Source organism: Panthera pardus, unplaced genomic scaffold (genome assembly GCF_024362965.1).
Source record: "Panthera pardus isolate Hobbes unplaced genomic scaffold, ASM2436296v1 HiC_scaffold_2, whole genome shotgun sequence".
NCBI lineage: Eukaryota > Metazoa > Chordata > Mammalia > Carnivora > Felidae > Panthera > Panthera pardus.
Genome location: NW_026526765.1, coordinates 39,132,363 through 39,157,127, shown reverse-complemented (window position 1 = coordinate 39,157,127; position 24,765 = coordinate 39,132,363). Strand labels below are relative to the sequence as shown.

Sequence of the window (24,765 nt, the reverse complement as noted above, 5' to 3'; positions counted from 1 at the left end):
AAAACAAAACAAAATGGGGCACTTGGGTGGCTCAGTCAGTTGAGTGTCCAGCTCTTGATTTCGGCTCAGGTCAAGATCTCACGGTATGTGAGTTTGAGCCCTGCGTCAGGCTGACAGCACAGAGCCTGCTTGGGATTCTCTCTCTCCCTCTCTCTGCCCCTCCCCTGCTGATGCTCTTTCTCTCAAAATATAAATAAATAAATAAATAAATAAATAAATAAATAAATACAAAACAAAACATGTGTACTGACATAAAGATAGACATATAGATCAATGAATACAATTGAGTCAAAAAATAAACAGACTTTCTATAAAAGTGCCAAGACAATGGGGGAATGAATAACCTTTTCAACAGATGGTGTGGGGCAACTTAATACACACACACAAAAAATGAAGTTGGACTCTTTCTTTCTTACATCATACACAGAATTTCATTAAAATGGATCATAGACCAAAATGTAAGAGCTAAAAGTATACAGCTCCTGGAAAGAAACATAGGAGTAAATCTTTTGATCTTGGGTTAGCAAAGCACAAGTGACAAAAGAATAAATACATTAATTGGACTTCATCAAGGTTAAAAACTTCTGTGTTTCAAAAGACATCATCAAGAAAGTGAAAAGACAACAGAATGGGAGAAAATGTTTACAAATCATATATCTGATAAGTGACTTGAATGCAGAATACATGAAAAGCTCTTATAACTCAGTAATAAAAAAAGACATCCCAATTGAAATATAAGTAAAGGATCTGAATAGATATCTGTCCAAAGAAGATATATGCACAGTCAGTAAGCACATGAAAAGATGCTCAACATCATTAGCCATTAAGGAAATGCAGATCAAAACGACAATGAGATACTACTTCACACCCACTAGGAGGGCTATAATTAAAAAGATAGGCGATAACAATGTTGAGAAACACATACATCGCTGATAGGAATGAAAAATGGTGCAGTCACTTTGGAAAACAGTTTTCCAGTTTCTCAAAATGTTACATGTAATTATCATATAACCCAAGAATTCCACCCAAAGAGAACTGAAAAACATATGTCCACACCACAACCTGTGCACAAATATTCATAGTATTATTCATAGTAGCCAAAAAGTAAAAACAAATGCCCATCACCTGATGACTAAATAAAATAGGATACATCCACAAAATGGAATATTATTTGGAAATGAAAAGGAACTACTGATACATGGATGAGCCTTGAAAACATCATGCTAAGTGAAAAAAGCCAGTCACAAATGACCACAGAATATATGATTCTATTTATAAGAAACGTCCAGGACAGACAAATCCATAAAGAAAGTAGGTTAGTGGTTGCCTGAGGTTGGGGGAAGGACTGGAGGAGAAAAAAGACAAGTAATTGGTAAGGTGTACAGAGTTTCTTTTGGAGATGTGAAAATGTTTTAACATTGATTGTGGTGATGGCTGTACAATTCACTATCCGGTGAATATATAAAAACACACTGAATTGTACACTTGAATGAGTGAATTTTATGGTACGTGAATTATATCTCAGTGAGGATATTATTTAAAAAGAGAGAGAAATGAAAAAAAAATTCTATACAAAGTTCTAAACCAACCTGTTTGAAAGATTCGTTTTTTCTACAGGCCAGAAAAGCCTACTACTATCAGATAAATTATTAAGTATAAATGTTTAATTTGGTTTTAATATTTGAGTTTGACTCATGCCATAATTGACTTTTGATTCCAATATCTCAATATTGTGAACTCAAACTTCTCATCTATATCAGGCTAAAATACCATTAGAGGGATTTATATATTTAACTTTGAACACGGTATTTTTCATATCAAATTGCCACATGTATGTTTTATAATCTGCTTACCTCTTCTTCTCTTCTCAGGAAGGGATATCTAATTTTACATGTGAGATTATGATTGGATTCACAACTGTCTTTTTGGATAGCCTTGGAAGAAAGAGTAAACAGAATTAGAGCAGACACACAGGTGAAATACTGGAACTTGGTTTTCTAGAATTTTTCCAGGTATGCCTTGGATTCTGCCTTGCTAAGATCTGTCCCTCAATTTAGTTGGGAGAGTCACATTATTCTGTGATCACCTGTCTCACCATCCATGGAAAATCTGAAAACATCATGTAAGTTAAGGGAAACTGAGGGACAATCCACATCACATCTTATCCTGTCTAGACTTTCCAATGTAAAATGGAGGTACTAACAGCATGTACTGCACAGGTGATTAAATAATCCACACATATTACTCGGCCACATGGAAGCCCACAGTGAATACCTATCATAAGAAGAGTTCAGTGAAGTGGTAAGACCATGAGCTCTGATGTCAGACCCCCAGAATTTAAATTCTGACTCCATCACTGTTAGCTTTCTCCTTGCCAAGACTCCTCACTTCTCTGAGCCTGATTTTCTGTCAGGTGAGGCTAGTGATACTCTATTTCATCAAATCGAAAATGCCACTGAGACTCACCATTATTTTGTGTACCAATAAGAAGGAAAAATAATGCTGCCAGCTAAATAAACATATCAACTGTAAAATGCAGTTATAGAAAGGTTAAAACATGACAGAAAGAGATTTTATTAGAATCTCTATAGTACAATAATACCTATTTGCTTAATGAGAATTGAATAAGTGGGACCCTGAGAACAGTGTCTGGAATATAATATGACTCAAGAAAAGACTGTCATTATTATTATTATTGTTGTTACTGTTAAAAGATGTAGAGGCCTCTCTACCGAGGCCATGAAGTCAGTTGAAGAGAATACTGGCAATAATTTTTAATATAGTCCCCTTTCCAGAAAAAAATTCAGTGGTAATATTTTCCCAGTATCACTTTGCACATTTGGATTTATAATTAACATTCTTGACTGAATCTAAAATATGTGGTAGTAATGAAGGACATATTTTTAAGCTCTGTTAGTCATCATGTCCTTAAATGATATCCTAATAAATGGAGAGACATATCAGTGAAAGTCTGAATTTACAGAAATTAGACAATGGAGTTTTAATATTATATTAATAAGGGTACTGGTTTTTAATATGAATCACATATATTACTAATTCATACATAAACAGAATCTTAAATAAAGGGGATTAATTCAGAGATAAGAATTAAAAGAAAAGTTCAAATTTGGAAGTGCTCATTATTATTCCTGATATTGCATCTTATGCAGCTATGTTATTGCCAAGATAAATATTCTGTCATGACAATGAGATATTACAAGTTAACACCTCTTTTAACAATGTAAGGATTTTACATAGAAAATGAAAAATGGTATCTTGATGTTTCTTTATGTAAACATGGGTTTTTTTTTTGTTCCATGCATGCATTACTCTCTCTGTACATCTATTAAACTATTTGACTTTGATTGTTATTTTGATATTTTTCCTTGACTTAGTCTCAATTTCACTGCATAATGCCTCCATGAAACATATGATTTTGCTGCATCACAGTGATCCTCGCCTCATACTGAATCTGAAAAGAGTCACAGATCTCTACAGAAATCTATCAAAACAAAACCTTTTTAAAAAAAGTTTGGCACTTTCACCATTTGTGAGTACTAATTTTTACAAAATGCTCTCTGTTCTTCTAAACCCAATTATTAGTTCTTCTAAAACAATTAGTTCAGTAGCAGGAAAAGTAGACTTAATAAATAATGATTATATGAATAGACAAACATAAAACTAAAAGTTTACCTCAATTCCTGAAAAAATTAGGTTTGGAGAATAATGCACTATGGTTCTGGTGTTATAGGCACTGTCCTTTTTGTTTTTGACTGTGAGACTAACATTGAATTTGTCATTGTGGGACCTGACAATAAGCAGGCCCTTTGCTGTGGTGGATACTTGCAGGGCGAGGTCCGAGATACATTTTTCCTTGTTTCCACAATCTTTGGCAAAGGGAATCTGAAATGGTCACAGAAAAGTATTTTTTAAAATTTAGTTAAGCATGATTGAAGATTAATTATTAACTTACTGGGAAGAGAAAACATATTGCCAAACTTAGTTAAGCAAGTCACAAAGAGGACAGATTCCACTGCAGAAATCATAAGGAATTTTAGATTTATTCCTATAATTTATAGGGAAAAATAATAAACTTCTGGATATAAATTCTTCTAGTCCTTTAAATAATGCAGTTTTCACAGATGTTTTTCACTGGCTTTAGTCTGCCAGACTAGAACAGTTTCAAGAAAATCAAGTCAAGTACTCTAAGATCCAAATCTATGAGAGAATACTTTAATGCTCAACTCTGATTATGAGATTTCCTATTGAAAAGAATCAAATACTTAGGAATGTAACAGAGCTCAGTCAGAGGGTAGAAAATGGTCAAGCCACATAACTGGGAGCTTTCCCTGACTCCTCCTCTTCTCATTAGTCACACGCCGTTATCCAAACCTTCATTAAGGGCTATCCATTCTGCCTTTCTTCTAAGTATCTTCCAACTATCTTCTCATCTCTAGTTACCATCACCTCTAGTCTGGTCATCCTTATTTCCTCCCTGAACTAATGCAACAGCTTCCTAAGTGGTCTCCTGCACCCACTCTAATTCCAATCATTTCCCTTCAATCATTTTCCACACTGCAGGTGGAGTAATCCTTAAAAAAAATACAAATCCAGTGCTATCACTGAACCAATTAAAGGCATCCATAGCATTCTATTGCTCTTCAAAATATCTGTGCAGTAGCACAAAGTCCTGAATGATCTGGTTCCTGCCTATGCCTCCCACCTCATCCCATATCACCTTCCCCCCTTGCTCTTTAGCTTCAGCCACACTAGAGAGTTTAGTTTAGTTCCTTTATGCCTCAGAACTTTTACACATATCCCTGTGCATGAAACACTGCTCCCTCCACTCCTCTGAATAGGATGGAAAATCCTCCTATGCTTCAGATCTCAATTTAAATATCACAACTTCAGGGGAGCACGCCCTGGCTCTCTGCCTAGGCAAAAGTTCCCAGAGAACAATGAAGTTCTCCTCCAGAGCACATGCTTTACTTCGCACCTAATACTTGTTTCCTGGGTTGGTCTGTAAGCTCTGAAGTCTGGTACATGTAAGACACACAGTAAATATGTTTGAAAGGAAGAAAGGGAGAGTGAAAGATATGGGTATGGGGAAAACTAATTCCCCATCCTTAATGTCTCCTCCATTGGTGCTACCCCATCCTTCTACTTGCTCACTCACTCCTTCTCAGGGGTGGGACACCAGATTTTGTGAATTTGGAAGCAGGAACATGGTGAACACAGCTCAGTCCCTTCCCGTCTCTCCTGCTCTTGGGGCAGCAGTGTGCCCATGGAAAGCATACATTCTTGATCTATATCTCCATTCTGCAAGTTTTATGAGGTGAGCCCACACGAAAAAGGCCTGAGATTGATGAGCAGTTCTGATGATATATTTGGTAATCTGTGGTCTAAGCCTTGTTCAGTAGGAAGACACCCAGTATGCTGAAACCAAGCCCTGCCACTCAGTGTTTGTTGGTAACAAAGGGAGTTCCAGTAGGCCAACCCATGTCTTTCTTTCTATTGGTCTTAAATTCAGGAGAGATAAAAAAAAAATAGGTGGTATTTATAAGTTCCCTTGAGCTCCAACAATAGGAAGTAGAAGAGTTGAGAAAAGTCTAGAAGAGTCTCATTCTTTTTGTAAAAAAAAAAAATGATTTAGGGTTGTGTGTGTATGTATGTGTGCTACAGGTTTCTCTCCCCAAGTATGTTTACATATACGTATTCTGAATTTTAAAAAATCTGACTTACATATTCATGTACTGAATTTGGTAGGGAATCATCAAGAACAGGCCCGTTTTCTGGATCAGTAAGATTAAAATCCAAAGTTATCCTCACAGAGTCCCGAAAGTCATGCTTGTCCTACAGGTTGAAACATAAAATACTTTATCATTGGTATCACATTACTGGATGCTCTGACCTTGTCATGGCTTCCTTCCTCTTGCCCCTGTGGGTTAGGCTTAACTGGAACATTCTTGTGCACCTGATCTGGCATATTATCTCATCAGGCTTTTGCTTCACTGGAGAGAGGCAGCCTTCTGCCTTGATAAGGGACATGGCTGGAATGCACAGGCTTCAGAGTATGACCAGTTGATTCACCTCTAGCTTCTTAGGGAGCCCTGCTGGAGTGATCGGGTGTGCCGTACTTTGCCATGTCAGGATATATTACTCTGGGCTGCTTGAATAACAATATCTTTTCTCTTGAGACCTTAGGCTAAAAATTGCCATGTAATACTTCTAGGAAAGTCTCCCAACTTCAAAAGAGCAAACTTTATTTAAATTGAGTTGAATTTAATTAGCATAATATATGCCTGGAGTTGTAAGAATTTCATAATATAAAGTGATATGTAAGTAGTATGAATGCAATCAATATTGTTTTATACTATCATCAGCAATGGCCATTATTTATGGCATGTCCAGAATTATGAACTTTACAGACATTATTGAGAAGTATTTCAACATCCTCCAAGATGAATGACTCTTATAGTCATTATTTTACATCTGAAAAACTGGGCCTCTAAGAGACTAAACAAGTTGGTGAAAACCACTTGGAATGTGGGGAAGCCTTGCTATAAATTCCATCCTGGCTAACTCTGGAACAAATGTTAAAGTATCCATTTAAATGCAAAAAAATTTTGGAAATTTTGAAACTGGTTCACACATAGTGCACAGACACAGCTAGAATCTAATTGGACAAATATACACTACAGTTACTTCTATTAGGTTGGAGGCGGTGCCACATCTGGTTTCACGCCCTTTCGGATTTTATACAAGTTCGAACTCCTAAACGCTCAGTTCTGATGAAGTAGATAGGACGATAACTCCATTTGTTTTTTCTGATTATAGATTGATGTTAGTGTTGACAGATAAATTAATTTCAATGTATGTCATGGGGAATATTAACTTGAAAATCGCTGAGGAGAAATACAGTACACCAGCAGGGCATGTTTTCTGTCACTTCCCTACCCCAACTATAATATCTTAAACATGTAGAATATGAATACATCAATAATACAGAAATAAGTCAGAGGTGGGAGAAACCTAGCCTGTTTCCTTTAAAATTCCAAGATCATGTACAAGCTCCAGGTCTGTCTCAGTCACTAAAATCAGTGTCTTCTCATAATATCCATTCTTCTCTCACTCTGTCTCTCTCTCTTTTTTTAAGTACCATGTACATTATAAGAAAATGTTTAAGAAACTCCTGCCCTTATTGGGAATGTTCCCCATTTACACAATGACTCAATAAAATGCATTTTAAATGGTTCAAAAGGGCTTCCTAGCCATCTCTGGAGATTAAGAATTTGCTTTCTAAGGCTCCCTCATCACTGTAATAGAAAGAAACTTAGGTATCATAAAGAAACTTAGGTTATCATGAAATAAAAAATAACAGATTTTTTCCTCTTCAATTTAAAGTCAAAGAGCAACATACATAATTCAGTGGATAAGAAGGGACCCGGGAAAGCATATGGCCCAAAAGTTTTCAGGGCATGTAGCCACTTATCTACATTTGACAGATGAGGCCCACAAAAGTTAAATGATGGTTTCAAGTTGAAAGAATAAATGAATGGATACAAGAAATGAGTAAGTGAATGAAGGCAGAAGGTCTCTTATCAACCAGTGCACTGTGCCTTTTGCTATTCCATAATATATGGGTATCTGATAACATACCCACAGGGAAGATGAAAGATAATCTTATGAAATATATTTGGGAATGAGAAGATCAGGTCTGTGATTTTCTGATAAAAGTGACCAAATAAAATGAAGGTTACTTTGTGATGTGCACTCCAAAATAAAATAATATGGGTGACTTGAAATAAGACATCTGTGCTTTATTCTTGATTTGGAATAAAGCAACTATAACATATGATTTACTTGCCAACATGTGGAAGGAAAGCTTAGTGCATTCTGATTCTTGAACTGTGATGTTTCTTTGAATCTTTCTTTCTTGAGTTCCAGAGAAAAAACTTCGTGATATCTGTCTTAGTGAATCGAGCGTGACACGGTACTGTATATCTGGGGGAAAAAAAATGACAAGAAACATTTACTTGGGGTAAGTTTCATATGGTCCAGTTGATTAAATTAGCATTATAGAAAAACCTTGTGAGCAATCAATCAACAAATAGTTTCTATTATTCAGCTTATCCCCATTACTGTAGTCATAAAGATAATCTTTGGGAACTCTACAGAACCACCTTCGGAGTTCACTATGCTTTTAATGTTTAATTACACTTATTTTATAATGTATATGTACATATGCACACACACATACATATACACCTACATCTCAACTAATTTCCTGACCATGCATGTGTTTACTGGGTTTTCACTTAAATTATTATTATTATTTTTAGTTTAGCAATGTTGAAGTCCTGCTTAGAATATTGAATATATTTCAAAAGACACACACAAAAAATACACTAATGAATTTTTACCTATTTTGTGAAAAGGTCATTTTAGATTATGTTCAAAGCACATAATAAAATAAGTTTAAGAAAATAGGTGTACCAAAATAAAAAAACAAGTTAAACCTTACACTTTCTAAAAAGGCAACAATCCTACTCATTTGAACCCTTAGTTACTGTATAGAAATCAAATGAGACTGAAATAATGTTGTACATGAAAATGTAAATCATTATTTTACACTCCTATAGCTAATTATCTTCTAATCAGAGGACCATTGCAGAGCATAATTATGCACATGTAGAGCAAACTAAGAAAAACAGACTTTAAGGATTAATGATTTTTCATATTTCACTTACCCTTGGTTTGTAGAGTGAACTACTCTTTTGCAGCCAATGGCCTCCACAGTTTTGACTCTAACACGTTTTAATATCTTTAAAAAAACACCTTAGGAAGTGTGCGTGTAGGGAGGAGGAGACACCCAGGCTGTGCCTGAGAACTCACACATGGAGCATGTCTGATTCTCAAAAGCCAGGGTCACCTTCTGAGTAGAGCAAAGAGACCTCAGTCAGGTGGGGGTGGCAAAGCATTCAGGTCCCCTGCAATATCAGTCTTACCAAAGAGGGGGCAGAAGAAGGAAGAGAGGGTTTGTGAAAACCCACAGGAAGGAAAACTGGGCTCCTCTGGAGCCCAGTTTCCAAACTCTAATCTCCAAACTTGTATTATTATTATTGTTTTTAGTACCTGGTTGTTTGCGGTAAAGGGGAGAGCCAGAGGGGAACCATGGACTGTTGAGGCCATTGCATATAACCATACAGTGTCTGCTACAGAACTTACTGGGTTCCATAACATATTCTTTCTTCAGTAGATTTTTTTTTTCAAGGTTCAGCATGTTCACAGGGGCAAGGGTGAAATGCAGATCCCTATCACAGAGGAAATACAATATCTTACTGGATTTCCTGATGTGGGAGCAAATGTATTGTCCTCCTGCCCCAAAGTACTTGGTATACATATTATACTCACCAGCTGTGTAAATTCTGTCTTCTTTGGACTTTAATTTCACATCAAAACACACTGTAGCATTTATGCATACTGTTTCCTTTCCTTCCACATGGCAGTTTTTCTTTTGGATATTCACTTTATTGGGTTCAAAATTCATGGTCACTTTAACTACAGCCACATCTCGGGACCTACAAACATAAACGGTGATGACTGCTCACATACTGTCACATTTAATGAATGCCATCACTATGCCAGTGCAGTGTGAATGCACTGATGGGGATTCTTCTTTGTGTATAGTTGGCCTCTCAGGACTCCATTTCTTTGGTGAGTTTTTGATACAGAAGAGGTGGTATATGATGTTCCGAGGACACCCAGGATGTTTTGGAACCATCTTCAACTTCTGGTGCTAAATGGTAGGAGAATATGCCACCCCAAAATGTGATTACAGGATTTTAGGACATGTCACCCCAAAACATATCACTTTGGTATATTGATTATTTTGAGCTGTAGGCACTTGATAAACTGTAAATACAGGAAGAAGCTTTCTCTGAAATTTCCTTCTACCTAAAGATAGATACTCCAAAAGGAACTCAACTCGGGTTCATCAACCAGAGAGGACTGACTCTTATCACAACATAAGAGACACCACACTGAGATGAACTTGGTCACAAACTATCATATCACCCATTTATTTTTTCCAAGGCCCACTCATTTTTCTTAAAAATCATTTACTCTCCCCGTAGAGGCCTACATATCTTCTCTCTTGTCTCTATTAAAATGATATTTAAGTCTGGGATTCCTGGGTGGCTCAGTTGGTTAAGCGTCTGACTCTTGATTTCAACTCAGGTCATGATCTCATGGTTCATGAGTTCCAGCCCCACATCAGGCTCCATGTTTACAGTGCAGAGCCTGCTTGGGATTCTGTCTCTCTCCTTCTCTCTCTGCCCCTCCTATAATCTCTCTCTCTCAAAATAAATAAATAAACTTAAAAAATAAATAAAATGGGATTTAAGTCTGAATTCTAAACCACCTCAAGGAATTACTCATTTTTCTCTGGGTATCTCCTATGTATACATGAGATATACAAATTTATAAATCTCTACTTATTTTTCTCTTGTTAATCTTTTATAACAGGGATCTCAGCCAAGAACTTAGAAGGTTGAAGGAAAATTATTTTTCACTCCTTACAGTTCATAAGCCAAAAATCTGTTTTCTTGTGATGGAAAAAAGATGGAACCAAGTGCTCAGGTGCAACTTCAGAACCAAAACCATATTTTGGGAATTTTCAAGTTTGTTTCCAATCTGAAAAGAGTCCAAAGGCCCATGGACAGCTTCTGTCCACTGTAATACTTGTACAGACAAGTACAGGTCCTATAGCTGGGTAGCTTGTGAATACATAGGTCCCCGATTTGATTTTGCATTAAAAAAACTATAGTTACTTTTCTTTTAAAACATTTTACCCAAAGAAAACATGGAAGCATAAAAAAGGAAACAAAGACAACAGAAATCACTTGTAATTTTACTACTCAGCAATAATCACCATTAACATTTGATATGCTTTTTTTCTTTGCAGAAGAATATATTATCTATAGATATGGATATGTGTGTGTGCGTATGTGTGTGGGAAAAAGACACATACACACACATGCATGTACATATGTATCCGTAAATACTTTTAAAACTTATCATGATATAATGAACAGCCTTATAATATTTGTATTTTTCTGGGAACATTATTTTTAATGACAATAAATTATTCCAGCATACACATGTATTGTAACCTATTTACTCAATCCTTTCTTATGGTACATTTGTGTTAATTTGTTTTTTATTAAAAAAGCTTTTTTAATGTTTATTTTTATTTTTGAAAGAAAGAGAGAGAGACAGAGAGTGAGCAGGGGAGGAGCAGAGAGAGAAGGAGATACAGAATTTGAAGCAGGAGCCAGGATCCATGCTGTCAGCACAGAGCCCAACGTGGGGCTCAAACTCACAAACCAGGAGAACGTGACCTGAGCCCAAGTTGGACGCTGAAAAAACTGAGCCACCCAGGCACTCCTGTACTAATTTGTTTTTTACAAAGTTGCTAGCACAGTGCTGTGATGGCTCTAAAGATTATATATCTTAGATAAAGATTAGAGTTTTAAAAATTGTTCAGAAATTGGGACTCCTGGGTGGCTCAGTCAGTTAAGCGTCTGACTTCGGCTCAGGTCATGATCTTGCAGTTCCTGAGTTCAAGCCCTGCATTGTGCTCTGTGCTGACAGATCAGAGCCTGGAGCCTGCTTTGGATTCTTTGTCTCGCTCTCTCTCTGCCCCTCCGCCACTCATGCCCTATCTCTCTCTGTCTCTCAAAACTAAATAAACACTAAAAACTTCTTTTTTTTTAATTTTAGGAACTAAATTCTGTGTTAAAAAGTGTAAATATTTTAAGGCTTTTTAACACTTATTGACAAATACCTTCTAATGTGTTTTAAACAGTTTACTCTTTCACCAGCAATGAATGAGCATGTCTAATTTCCTGCATAGTAGTTTGGATACTCCAAGAATGAAGCTCCCCACTGCACATCTCTCTGCCCCAACCAGGTCTTTAAAGGGGTTATGGTGCAATCTATTCCACATGATAGGGCTCTCAATATCTGTTCCTGGACGTCCCTGACTGCTGGTGGGCCTCTGTTTATTGCCTGCCATCTATATCCACTCTCAATCCCTCCTTCAGCATTGTGAAGTCTTGGTCTTTGTGTCCCTGTATGCTGGTTTGGTCCATTCTGCTGGGAGTGACAGGGACCCAACTCTGTCCAAAATGGGTCATTTTGGCCCATTAATGATAAAGCACTGACCGGCAGCAAAAGAGGTCATAAGTAAGTCTTCAGAGCTTTGTAAGAAGCCTTTGAAACAAAACTGGAGAGTAAAAATTGCCCTTATTGTATGTATGTGTATATATATATATATATATATATATATATATATATATATATATATATAGCATATATACATATATATGTGCATATTGCATATATATTCATATTGCATATACATAAAAATAGATATATATTTAATATGAGAGTGAATACAATAAATATGCTTGAGTTAAGGTTATCATAATAAATTAATTCATGATTACCAGTTCATACAAAAAAGTAAATATACCCTTTGTTGCTGACACTGGTGATTTCAGCTTGTTTTGGGTCTGTCATCCCCAAAGTCACAGCTACTTGCTGCCTGGCATTCTCCTTTCCTAGGCATCACCTTACAGTTTTCTTTCTCCCTCTCACCCCCCACCCCCGCACTGTACAGTTAAAACATTTCTTAACATAATAGTTATTATCTGCGTACAGTTTAATATGCAATTTGTATTTGGCCATTAGTTCTTAAACAGTATCTTTTTTTAAAATGTTTCTTTTCCTTGAGTTTTTTAAGGTGAACTATAGTTGACATATAATTTTATATTAGTTTCAAATGTGTAACATAGTGATTCAACAATTATATTCATCACCTTACGCTCACTACAATAAGTACAATTGCCATCTGTCACCATACAATGCTATTACAATGTTATAAATTGTAATTATAGTTGCAATTAGTTATCTTAAATTATGACAAAGTCATCTAGTTTCAGGTCTCTATCTTCACTACTTTTCTAGACAATATTTTTGGGGAAAAGACCATTGATATTTGTTTCCATCTAAATTATTTTATTTTATTTTAAAAAATTTTTTTAATGTTTATTTATTTTTGAGACAGAGAGAGACAGAGCATGAATGGGGGAGGGTCAGAGAGAGAGGGAGACACAGAATCTGAAGCAGGCTCCAGGCTCTGAGCTGTCAGCACAGAGCCTGACGCGGGGCTCGAACTCACGGACCGTGAGATCATGACCTGAGCCGAAGTCGGACGCTTAACGGACTGAGCCACCCAGGCGCCCCATCTAAATTACTTTAAACTAATGATTGATTTGGAAGAATCAATATATGGATTTGCCATCAAAGCACATGGCATAAATATAAATATATTTTTATATTAAATATTTCCATTGTATGTATTTTTAATTTCTTTTTTTTAAGTTTATTTATTTTGAGAGAGAGAGAGAGACAGAGAGAGCGCCACAAGCAGGGGAGAGGGGCAGAGAGGAGAGACAGAATCCCAAGCAGGCTCCATGCCATCAGTGCAGAGCCTGATGTGGGGATCAGACTCACAAACTGGGAGATAATGACCTGAGCTGAGATGAAGAGTCAGATGCTTAGCCAGTTGAGCCACCCAGGTGCCCTTTTAATTATATTTCTTAGTGAAGTTTGAAACATTTAAAAAAATTATCACACGAAATTTATCTTAAGATTATCCTTGATTTTTTAGTCACTTTTCCTCCAAAAAGAACCCTTTTTGAAACTGTGTTTTTTAACTAGTTAAAATGGGGTTATTAATGACATTACCAATAAATTATTTTATTAATAAATAAGTTAATAAGTAAAATGGTATTAATATATATATCTGACCATTGACTAGAATTTTAGAATGAACTGAAATTAATTTGAGGATGCAGACATTTTAAAGGCTGAGTAGAGATATCACTGAAGATGCTTCTATGCTTGACCAACAATGTATATACAGACAATGAAGTACAATTGTCTAATTACATGTATTAGGTAAATGAAGAATGAAGAATCAATTACCATAAAAGTCTGTGAACAACTCAAAGTTAGGGATGGTTTCTTTTTATATAATTCTCTATGAGGCCCTCTTTCTCTCCTATGCTGCTCCCTAAAACAGAATACCTACCTTAGTGCTGAGCACATAATAGATACCCCAAATTAAGGGTTGATTCTACTTGTTTCTTTAATATGGTTTCTTTATTTTTAAGATTTATTGACTTCTCCAGCTTCTTGAACTACATAACTTTTATCTAAATAACAGAGCATAAAGGAAAATATTTTGTATGAATGAGCTCTAGTCATACCTAGCTCTGGAACTATTTGTGAAATGTTATGACTAATAGGATGTTATTAAAATACATACCAGAAGAGGGCAGCACCACCAAGGCCCCCAATAGTCACATCAGTCAGACCGTCCCCATTTAGATCCATTTCTCCATGGATAGACTGGCCAAAAAATTTCAGTGTCTTGCCATCTCCACCTGATGCAATACGCTGTGAAAGTACCAACAGAGAGGTTTTATGCCAGGAGAGTATATTCAAAAACAGTTTTAAATAAATCTGAGAACTTGGATTGGTTAACATAATATTAAATTTAAGGACCTTTTGGAAAACTGCCCAAGAAGCCCCTCATGTGGAGACAAGATGAATTACTCAGATGTTACCAAAAGTTATTCTTTTTATAGTACAGACAAAATAATTTCAGGGTCACTGACACCAGAGAGAAAAAAATTATATAACGTCATCTTGTCTAATGCTCAAGGAAAACATTAGTGAGTAACTGGCTCTTCCTTTCTAGTTTCCACTCAGTCCCACACCAGAGAATTATTTGAAGATACTGGAACCTTGAAAACACATCATACAAGCAAGAGGGGGAGTAGAAGTTTGTCCTAGTGTGTTTAAAAGTTGTACTTCCTGGTTTAGCTTTGACTCAAGCTGATAACATATATATTTTTAATTTTAGAGAGAGGGACAGTGAGAGAGAGAGAGAGACAGAGGAGATTCCTGAGCGTGGGGCTTAATCCCACAACCCTGGGATCATGACCTGAGCTAAAATGGAGAGTTGGACGCTCAACCATCCAGGGGCCCCTAAACTGATAATATTTTCATAGAACTGATAGCAAGAAGAAAGGACTGACAGACCCTCCCTAAACTTGGGGGTCTTCTTATCCTCTTGTTTTTCACTTAAAAACCATAAATTCAGAAGCCAAACAAGGCAAACCAGTAGAAACATTTCTCATGCTTAAATATTTGTGGCTCATTGGGAAATATTTCCTTATGTTTTCAGCAAACAAATCAGGAGATATCAGCCTCATTGGTTCTGGAGGAGTTCATTCAGTTTGATTCTGGATTATTCCCCACACAAGCAGCACCTCTGGTTACCATGGAAACAGGTGAGCACATCCTCACCTACACTTGGGAAAGCATTTTTCCAATAATTAAGCAAAATCAACTCTAATATTCTTTCTTGTGGTTATTTAAAGCTGCATCTTGAGTTAGCCACCATTTTACAAAATAAATTTCTTATGACGGTCTATTCCTATTATTAGTGATTTAAATATCCTCTTGTTTCTACTGCAAATGCCATTCCACTGAATTTTCAGGATTAGTAGTGAAGGAATAAAATGGTAGAACACAAGAAAGAAACTCCTTCCTGCAATTCCTAATTGCGTCACATTCCCGTGGTTAATATTGTCTGTTTTCAGTTAAGTAATACCATGAAATATTTGCTTTGAAAGAAACAAATAATTTACTGAATGGATGGAAGTGTTGTTACTGAAACATGCCCTTTACTTTATTGTTTCATTAGTGTCATTATGGCTTTATGAAAAATTAAGTACAACTTCACAATACATGAATGGATTTTGAGAATTCTCTTGACTACAGTATGGAGAGAACAGTCAAATATAAAAAGAAATAATTGATGACCCAATTTTCTTTTCATGTTATATAAGTAGTCCAATGCCTAACTACCATGGTTATTTAAAAATCAGACAATTACATTAGAAGAATTCCTTTAAACTCTTTTGTAAATTTGTATTTTGCTCATGTAGGAAAAAATTACATTTATGGATTAGAATCATTAACTGACAATAAATTTAAACAAGAACAACAGAAAATCCCTTGTAGGTTAAGCTTAGTTATTCAGATTTTTTTCCAGGAGGGATTACTTGTGAGGAAATTATAAACCTTCAGGAACACAAATTCATTTGATGAAAATATATACTAATTTAATTCATAAATATAAATGTAATGCAATTTCATTACAACAGCATGGATACTGAATATAAATACAATAATCTCATCTTCTTTATTGGCTAAATTATATCATTATTGTTCTTTTATTTAGAAAGTGGTATCCTCTGGGGTGCCTCAGTGGCTCAGTCGGTTGGGCGTCCAACTCTTGATTTTGGCTCGGGTCATGATCTCACGGTTCATGGGTTTAAGCCTTGTGTTGGGCACCATGTTGACAGCACAGAGTCTGCTTGGGATTCCCTCTCTCTCCCTCACTCTCTGCCCCTCACCTGCTTGCTCTCTCTCTCTCTCTCTCTCTCAAAATAAATAAATAAGCTTTTAAAAAATAAATAAAAAGAAAGTGGTAACCTCTGTTTAGGATCAGGCACATTGCAAATGTTAAATAGTGTCATCATAAAGTGTTCTTTTGTTTTTTACCATTTTGAAAGCTCAGATCATGGAGCCATGGCAAAAGAAAAAGCAGAAAAAAATAGAAAAGAGGATAAAATACAAAAAAATGCTTCTATAAAGAAAACTTAAAAGGGAATTAAATCTAGTTTTCCAATAGAGTCAGAAGAAAAAAATATAAATAACTCATGAAGCAAGACAAGAAGCAAGCCTAGCACTGAACCCGCTTAATGTTTAAGGGTGGGAATAGTAGGTTGAACTTCTTACTTGTGCATACTCTTGCCTTATAGTTTTGCCACTCCCATGATAAATGTACACGGCTCCCCCATGATCATCTTCCAGGGGAGCTCCTATCACAATGTCATCAAATCCATCAAGATTGAGGTCTCTCACAGCAGCAATAGCTGTTCCAAAACGAGCCCCACACGGCTCATTTTTGTTTTCTTTTGTGCATGAATTGTGCTTCAGAGATGAACAACAAGTCTGCTTAATGGGTTCCAGGCTCATTTGATATTCAAACCTTGTCTGGAAGAAAGATAAACAGGATACTTATGAATTTCTATCGTTACGACAGCACAGTGAAATTTTTAAGTACGTACTAAATCAGAGCTATTAAAAACCATTTGTACATCAACAGCAAAGTTTGTAAAATTTCTTAAAAATTGTGGTTATCTGAGAGCAAAGTTAAACATTTTAAAGAACAGATTGTAGAAGTGTGGGGAAGAAGACATATTGAGCATTTTAATGGATTCTGTTTTTAATGCAATCAAGTGACTATATAACTCACAGCATGCTTTTAAAACCAAATAACAACTTTTAAACCCTCAGTTCAGGTTGCTATCCTTTTTTCATCCAATATTTGCTTCTTTAAAAAGTCTCTATACAGTCTCCTCCATAGGGTAAAGAGAAAATTTACTCTATTCAAAAAGTAAGCTTTTCCTATAGCTATCTAGGGCAACCCCCGTGCGCACCCCCCCAAACTCAGTAAAGGTCAGAACGTACTAGTAATGATGGACAGGAACACACTTTCTAGGAAAACAAAGAAAAACATCAAGGACCAAAGAAATTGATGGGTGGAAGCAAACAAAATGATAGGAAGAAAGGTATACAATTTATGAATTAAAATAATTAATATGGAGAGACTCTAAGAATTTAAAAAGCTAAAGAGATAAGTACTGACTTTGCTGTAAAAAGCAAAAACCCTTCTAACAAAGACATCAAGAATTATTTCATCTACAAATGATGTCGAAAGTCAGGAGTGGAAAACAAAACCTCACTCCAGCCCAATGAAGTATTCCAAAGACCAAAGTAGTTTACTGTAACTGTCTGATGTCACTGCCTTAAAATTCACTACTCCACAGTCTCTCTGCTTCCCCAGCTTTTTTGGACAGCTAATGCAGTTTTAACTGCTAATGTTCCCAACACCTCCAGGCCAGAGCCTTGAATGGTTGCCCTGTTAGTTTATTTAGCAGTTTAGTGAGATTTATATTTATCTCTATATATTCTGCTAAAAAAGGATAGTTCACATTTCCAAACAGAAAGCATCCGATGGTTTGAACTACTTTATTAGAACTGTAAAATATTCATTTAGAAATGGAGGAGTTGGTGACGGTAAAGGGGCCCTGAAAGATTCTTTGCTCCTTTTTGCAAAGTGAGTACAAAATTAGAACTGCATTATTTATTTGAAATTGAAAAAAAGGAAGAGATATTCACGAATTTCTACCAAATGCAGAGTGATTATTACCTGATTCAGGGCATACACATACACTTTCCCTTGTTCCTCTTTCTCTGTTCCCATGTACATGGGAGCCCCAACCAGAAGAATGTCAGTATTAGAATCTTTATCAACGTCAAGTGTGGTTAAAACACTGCCAAAGTAGGAACCAATCTAAGGTACAAAACAAAACAAAATAGTGTGATGAACATCAGAAATTCTCAAGAGAGCTAAAGGCTGCATTTCTTTTACTTATAGTAATCTAGAAGAGTATTTGAAATTCAGATATATATAGAAATAGAAATAAAATACAGAAACAGATTCTACCTGGAAGCTCTTTATTGGTTCTTGTGGGAGGCTAATAAATAGACCCATCCCTGAGGATGAGCAGCTGTCATAGATTCTGCAGCTTGAGAGAAAGAGAAATGGCTTCCTTTAGATTTCATCCTAAACACTCTTTCTTCTCCAAAAAGCAGAAAAGATCAGTAATGCCACCATGATTTTGTTAAAGAAAATAAAATGAGAAAAACAATAAAAGGCATTCTGGGATGGCTTCAATATGTTTATTTACAGTAATACGAAAATGTGAATAATATACAGTATGAAGAACTGATTTGTCTTGCAACACCGGTGTAGCATTTCACCTTGTAGATTTAGAAGGTTGTTTATTCGACAAAATGGCTAAGTCTTGTCCTAGCACTTGTGGAAGATAGAGAAATATAAAAGGATTGCAGAGGGACCATCTTTTAAAGATACGGATGTATTTTAGGGAAATGCAGGAGACTTACACTTCATTATCTAAATGTAATAACCTTCCCAAATATTGACCTGGGTTTAATATTTGATGCTCTTGATAATTCTCTTACTGAAACTTCCTGTCTTGGCTTCTATGATTTTAATTTTGGTCTCTTGATTCTGCCACTGTATCATAGGCCACCCTTTGTTTTCATCTTTGCTGGCTCCTTTTCCTCCTCCCATGCCCTAGATTTTGGCTTCCCAAAAGCTACGACCTGCATTCCTCCCTCACCCCCACCACTCACCCTGCCATCTCTTATCCTAGATGGCCAATCCTTCCAAACACTTCCATTACTGAAAATTGCAAATTTCTTTCTCTTTCTTCTCAAGGCTCCAGTGCTACATTCCCAGACATTGGTAGACACTTAGAGAACTGCTAGACATTGACTTTCGAATGTCCTTTTCTCATAGGTTGTGAAGGGCTTAAAAGGTTTTTTTTTTTTTAAGTTGAATAATTACAAACGTAAATAAAATGCTGTAAGGTCTGGCAACCTTGGGCCTTTATTCCCACAGGGTGATAGCCGTCTGGAGCTGAGTGGGAACTAAATGTTTAGATGGCTCAGGAACTGTCCAGGCCATGGTTCCCACCATTTCCTGTTGTCCTCTGTGAAATAGCTTTATTTATTTACTTTACCTTCCTGGCACCCATAATCATTTGAATTTGTGCTCACTGTTACAGGAAACATGTAAAACAAAATACCATTAAAAACATACCTAAACCACTTGAGTTGCTGACATTCTAATCATGGTGCCACCTTTCTCCCAGATTCCCAGGCTTGAAACTTAAACCATTCATAATACAAATCATTTGTGACTTTCACAAGCAATTCTTCACTTCCTGTCTCGTAAACCATTAATAGAGTAATATCAGATGTACGATGTCATACAGGATGCGTCATTTTAGAGTCCTGTCAGTTCCTCCTCATTTGTGTCTACTCTAGTCCTTCCTTTTCCATTTTTATTAGTGATACATCATTTTAGGCTCTCCTCACCTTATCCTTGAGCGACAATAATAGCCTTGTTTTTATTGTTGATGCATTTTCTGATTACAAATGTGGGCAAAGTGCTAATAAAACCCTTTAACAAGATATATATATATATATATATATATATATATATATATTATATATGAATCTAGATATGAGATTCTGACTTTTGGTTTACTCTCTGCTCCCCCAGACATCTGATGGGGAAAGGATTTCAATTATATTATTAAGCAATCCTGAGTGTGGTGAAAATAATCTCTGATCGGGGATGCCGCATTTAGGCTGTGGGGAACTATAAATACCTGATGGGCTTCCCAGGATGCAGTGACAATCACAACTACGTGCCCTCAGCAGGAGCCCTGGAAGCTGTATCTATGGTGTTGTTATAAAAGATATTGGCTCCTATAAAGAGAGGGTAGCTCTGCGCCTGCCTGACATGTCTGTCTCCTCACACCAAAGCGGTTCTGCTAGGCTGGGCAGCTATGAGCGTGCCTGCAGGACAGGAAGGCTCACACTGCCCTGCCTTTTGGAGTGGTTGGTGATGGCAGGAGGGTGGCCGGGGCGTCTAGTAAGCTGGGATACTTAGCGAAGCCCAAGTGATTGCTGTGCAATAATAACCAACAGCGTAGATGTTTCTTTTAGTTTAACAATATTTGCACATATTTATGTTTGCATATTGTGTGAATAACTTCTTAAACTACTTTTGGTATTTAATATCATCTAACGAGAAGTTTTTGATTTTACATGTTATCACTTTCCACTACCTCCAGGAGAAAATCCAAATTCTTTAGTTTGCCATTCAGAACCTCAACAATCAGGGTCCACATTATCTTTTTAACTGGCTCTTCTGCTCTTTCTACCTATCTACGGTCTACCTTTCCCTCTAGACAAGCACAAATGTTACCTGGTATAAGACTTCTGGCACCAATCCTAGAATAAAACAATCTTTCCATCTTCAAGATGTACTGTCTGTGCCACGGGCATTTTCATGCTTCTTAATGTTTTAGAACTTTTTTTCCTGTATGTATATATCTATCCATTTGTATCTACAGCATCATCTCTACGTTTTACCTCCATTTCCGTGCAACTGAAATGTTCCGGAAGCCAAATATGCAGATATTTTACACTCCTACAAGGAACCCAACACGGGGCCCTGTTTAAGTTTGATGTCGAATAATGACAGGACTTTTTGAAGTTTAGGACAATAGATGGGTAATTTAAATTTACATAGAGTGTAAATGGATTGAAACAATAATTTTTCAAGCTTACCTGCTCTCCACTGAGTGTCTGGAGAATCCTGATGTCTCCATCTTCCATCCTGTAGATGACAACCTGGCCCGTGTGATTGTACCGTGGCTGTCCGGCAATGTAGAGCACATCTCCCGAAACCGTGGCGGAGTTCACTGTGTAACCTAACAAAAGAGAGATGCCAGATATACTATCTGACTCCTTAATGTCTACACAGAATAAATTAAGATCCACTTTAAAGGGCTGGGAGGGGGGCGCCTGGGTGGCTCAGTCAAACAGCCGACTTCGGCTCAGGTCATGATCTCGCGGTCCGTGAGTTCGAGCCCTGCGTCAGGCTCTGTGCTGACAGCTCAGAGCCTGGAGCCTGTTTCAGATTCTGTGTCTCCCTCTCTCTGACCCTCCCCTGTTCATGCTCTGTCTCTCTCTGTCTCAAAAATAAATAAACGTTAAAAAAAATAAAAATAAAAAAAAATAAAGAGCTGGGAGAGGATCATTTGTGTATTTTTAGACTTCTCTTTAAAAAATGTTTATTTTTTTTAAGGCAGGTAAGTTTGTCTCGGTGGAAGCTTTTAGCATGCTCTCTGATTATCTACAGCAACTGCTTTGTCCACCCCCCACCTCAGGTTTTCATTGTTTAAAGGCACAAATGATATAACAATCGTGACAGAAGAAGAAAATAAAAAAAAAAAAAACCTTCATAAACTCAATTCACCACTTTGTAATAAATCAATTGTGCTTCATCTGGACAGATATGTCTGTGCTACAGAAATTAAACATTTTATATAGGGGAATCATAGCAAATGTAAGCCTTTTCTGCATTATTGCTGTAGATTTTTAAGCAGTAATGTGAAGTAACTGAAGTTTATCACTCCTAGTTGAGGCATAAAGGCATTGCGTTTCTACCGCAGGACCATTCCCCAGTAGAGTAGTAGAATTTTTAGGTGGTTTTTAATTTTTTGATATTATACTTAAGACTGCAAAGACATCCTTGAACACTTAACATTTTTACTTCTTTTGGATTTTCTTTGATGATAAATTTCAAGGAATAGATTACTGGATCAAATTTTCCGTTCTTTCAGTGTTTGGCAAATTGTTTCCAGAACATTTGTACTAATTTATTCCATGCACAGCCAAAGGACAGACTAGTTTCATCAAACTCTCCCAAACATTGGGTATCATTTCTATTATTCAAATTTGTGGATGTTCTAGTAGATATTAAGCATAATCTAACAATAATACTTCACTGTGATTTTAATTTGTATTTGTTTGATTACAAAGAGGTGTAGGGTGGGTGGGTTACACAAGTGATGGGGATTAAGGAGGGCAGTTGTGATGAGGACCAGGTGCTGTAGGGAAGTGTGGAATCACTATATTGTACACCTGAAACTAAAATTATGCTGTTTGTTAGCTAACTGGAATTTCAATTTAAAAAGTGAGCTTCGACATTCCTCTTTTTTAATTGGGTTTTCATGCCCATTATGTTTTTTTGTGTCTTGAAGGCAGACTACTGTTAATTTTTGAGTGAAGAATTAGATTTATTCCTTGTGTTTGTAGGGAACAGTACTAAATCAGTGAATAACAATTCTCCTTTGCTGATTTCAACTCTACAGAAGGAAGAAGTGTTCTTATAACCAGATCTGTCCATCAGTGGATCAGAGGGCAGATTATTTTTCCAAAGGCCACAGAACCGCATTTCTTACTAAGAAAAAAGATTACGTTGATAATTTATTTTCCAAGTGTTTTACTGCAAGGCAATAGTTTCACTTTCTTACAAAACTTTTGAGGAGGAACAGAGGTTTTTGTACTAAAATATGTTTAATCTTACAAGTGCGAAAGGAACACAATTCCTCAGGCATATTTTCCTTCAGGCATATTTTCTCCCATTCTCATTTCTTTATCTTTCTTTGAGCTTCTAAAAAAATTATACATAATAAATTGTAGACTGTTCTTTTTCAAACAATTAATGTGTCATATTTCTTCTGTTACTAACCACAATATTGCTTAAAAAATAAAAACTTTAAGGTCATGTTTATATATAAATAAAATAAAAAAGGAGAATGTGCAAAGCAAAGGCTGTTTTATTTCATGTCATTCTACTAAGAAATATTAAGCAAGGATTGGCCTAAGAGAGTTAGTACACTTTGTTTTTGTTTTTTGTTTTTTGTTTTTTTACCTTACAGAGCTATGAATGCAAACTGATAAAAGAACCTTTAAAAAAATTGAAAATTATGTTTGAGGTTTGGAGTTGTGTGATAATTTAGTTAGTTTTGATAACTTGATAACTAAAACTATTAGCTGAAATCTTCCCAGAGACAGTACCTACTGGTCAGGTAGTTACTGGGTGGAAGCTAGGAATCCAAAGACAATAAAGAGGGAGAAAAAAAGGAGGCCATGTAAATAAAGTCTAGTTTTCATGAAAGGAAAATAATTATACACATCTAAGTTTAATGTTGTTTTCTGAAAGAAAAAAAGAACTGAAGAGAAAGGAAAATTCATGGCATAGCCTGCTGCATGGATTTATAAAGAATAAATCCTGTCAGCTTTCACAATTCACTTCCTGGGAAAAGTGCTAGGACCTAGTGAGGTATGGGAAACAGGTATGCTCTGCTTTGATGTCATGTGTTTGTTTGCCCCACATCTTTACATTTTTCTTGAATTTGTCTGGCATGATTAGAAGTGGGAAGACTGTGGGTGGAGGAGGCAGGGAACTTCGACTGTATTCTCACCATCAAAAACACTTGCTAAGTGCATACTGGCCTAAAGCAGTTCCTGGATGAGTGACTATATCCTGAGAGGTTCGACAACTTCTGTTCCTACTTCTTTCTGGTCATTATTGATTAGTATGAGATTTTTTTTGTTTTCTCCATAAGATTTTCCATTGCCTAATGACTTACAATCCACATAGATTTCAGACTAACACTTTCAAGCTCTTTTTATTTTTCTTTAAAAAAAATGTTTATTTATTTAGTTTCGGAGAGGGAGAGAGAGAGTGTGTCAGCGGGTGAGGGGCAGAGAAAGAAAGTGAGAGAATCCCAAGCAGACTATGGGTGTGCTGTCAGCAAAGAGCCTGACTTGGGGCTTGATCTCACAAATCCTGAGATCATGAACTGAGATGAAATCAAGAGTCTGACTCTTAAGTTACTGAGCCACCCAGGCACCTTCAAACACTTCCTAATTCGTAATCCACACAGGCAGACATTTTGAAATTCTCATTTCAGATTTAGAATAATATTTGGGGTACAAAGCTATTTTTCTCCCCTATCCCCTTTCTGGGTGCTTTTCTATTTTAAAATAAATTTTATATATCTTAAATGTTATGTTGGCAAAATATCTTATGTGCTAACT

The 24,765-nt window shown here is 36.3% G+C and overlaps 1 protein-coding gene across 1 annotated transcript in view; it reads right to left on the bottom strand.

Annotated features, from left to right (window-relative positions):
• ITGA1 (integrin subunit alpha 1) overlaps positions 1–24,765 on the bottom strand; it is a 147,073-nt gene that overhangs the window by 29,538 nt on the left and 92,770 nt on the right. The window contains exons 12-20 of the mRNA XM_019464322.2: positions 21,442–21,584; positions 18,422–18,565; positions 16,945–17,202; positions 14,399–14,529; positions 9,415–9,581; positions 7,868–8,004; positions 5,743–5,853; positions 3,694–3,903; positions 1,854–1,934 (exon numbers count right to left, since the gene is read on the bottom strand). Of these exons, the coding sequence (XP_019319867.1) occupies positions 1,854–1,934; positions 3,694–3,903; positions 5,743–5,853; positions 7,868–8,004; positions 9,415–9,581; positions 14,399–14,529; positions 16,945–17,202; positions 18,422–18,565; positions 21,442–21,584 (1,382 nt within the window). The remainder of the gene's footprint in view (positions 1–1,853; positions 1,935–3,693; positions 3,904–5,742; positions 5,854–7,867; positions 8,005–9,414; positions 9,582–14,398; positions 14,530–16,944; positions 17,203–18,421; positions 18,566–21,441; positions 21,585–24,765) is intronic.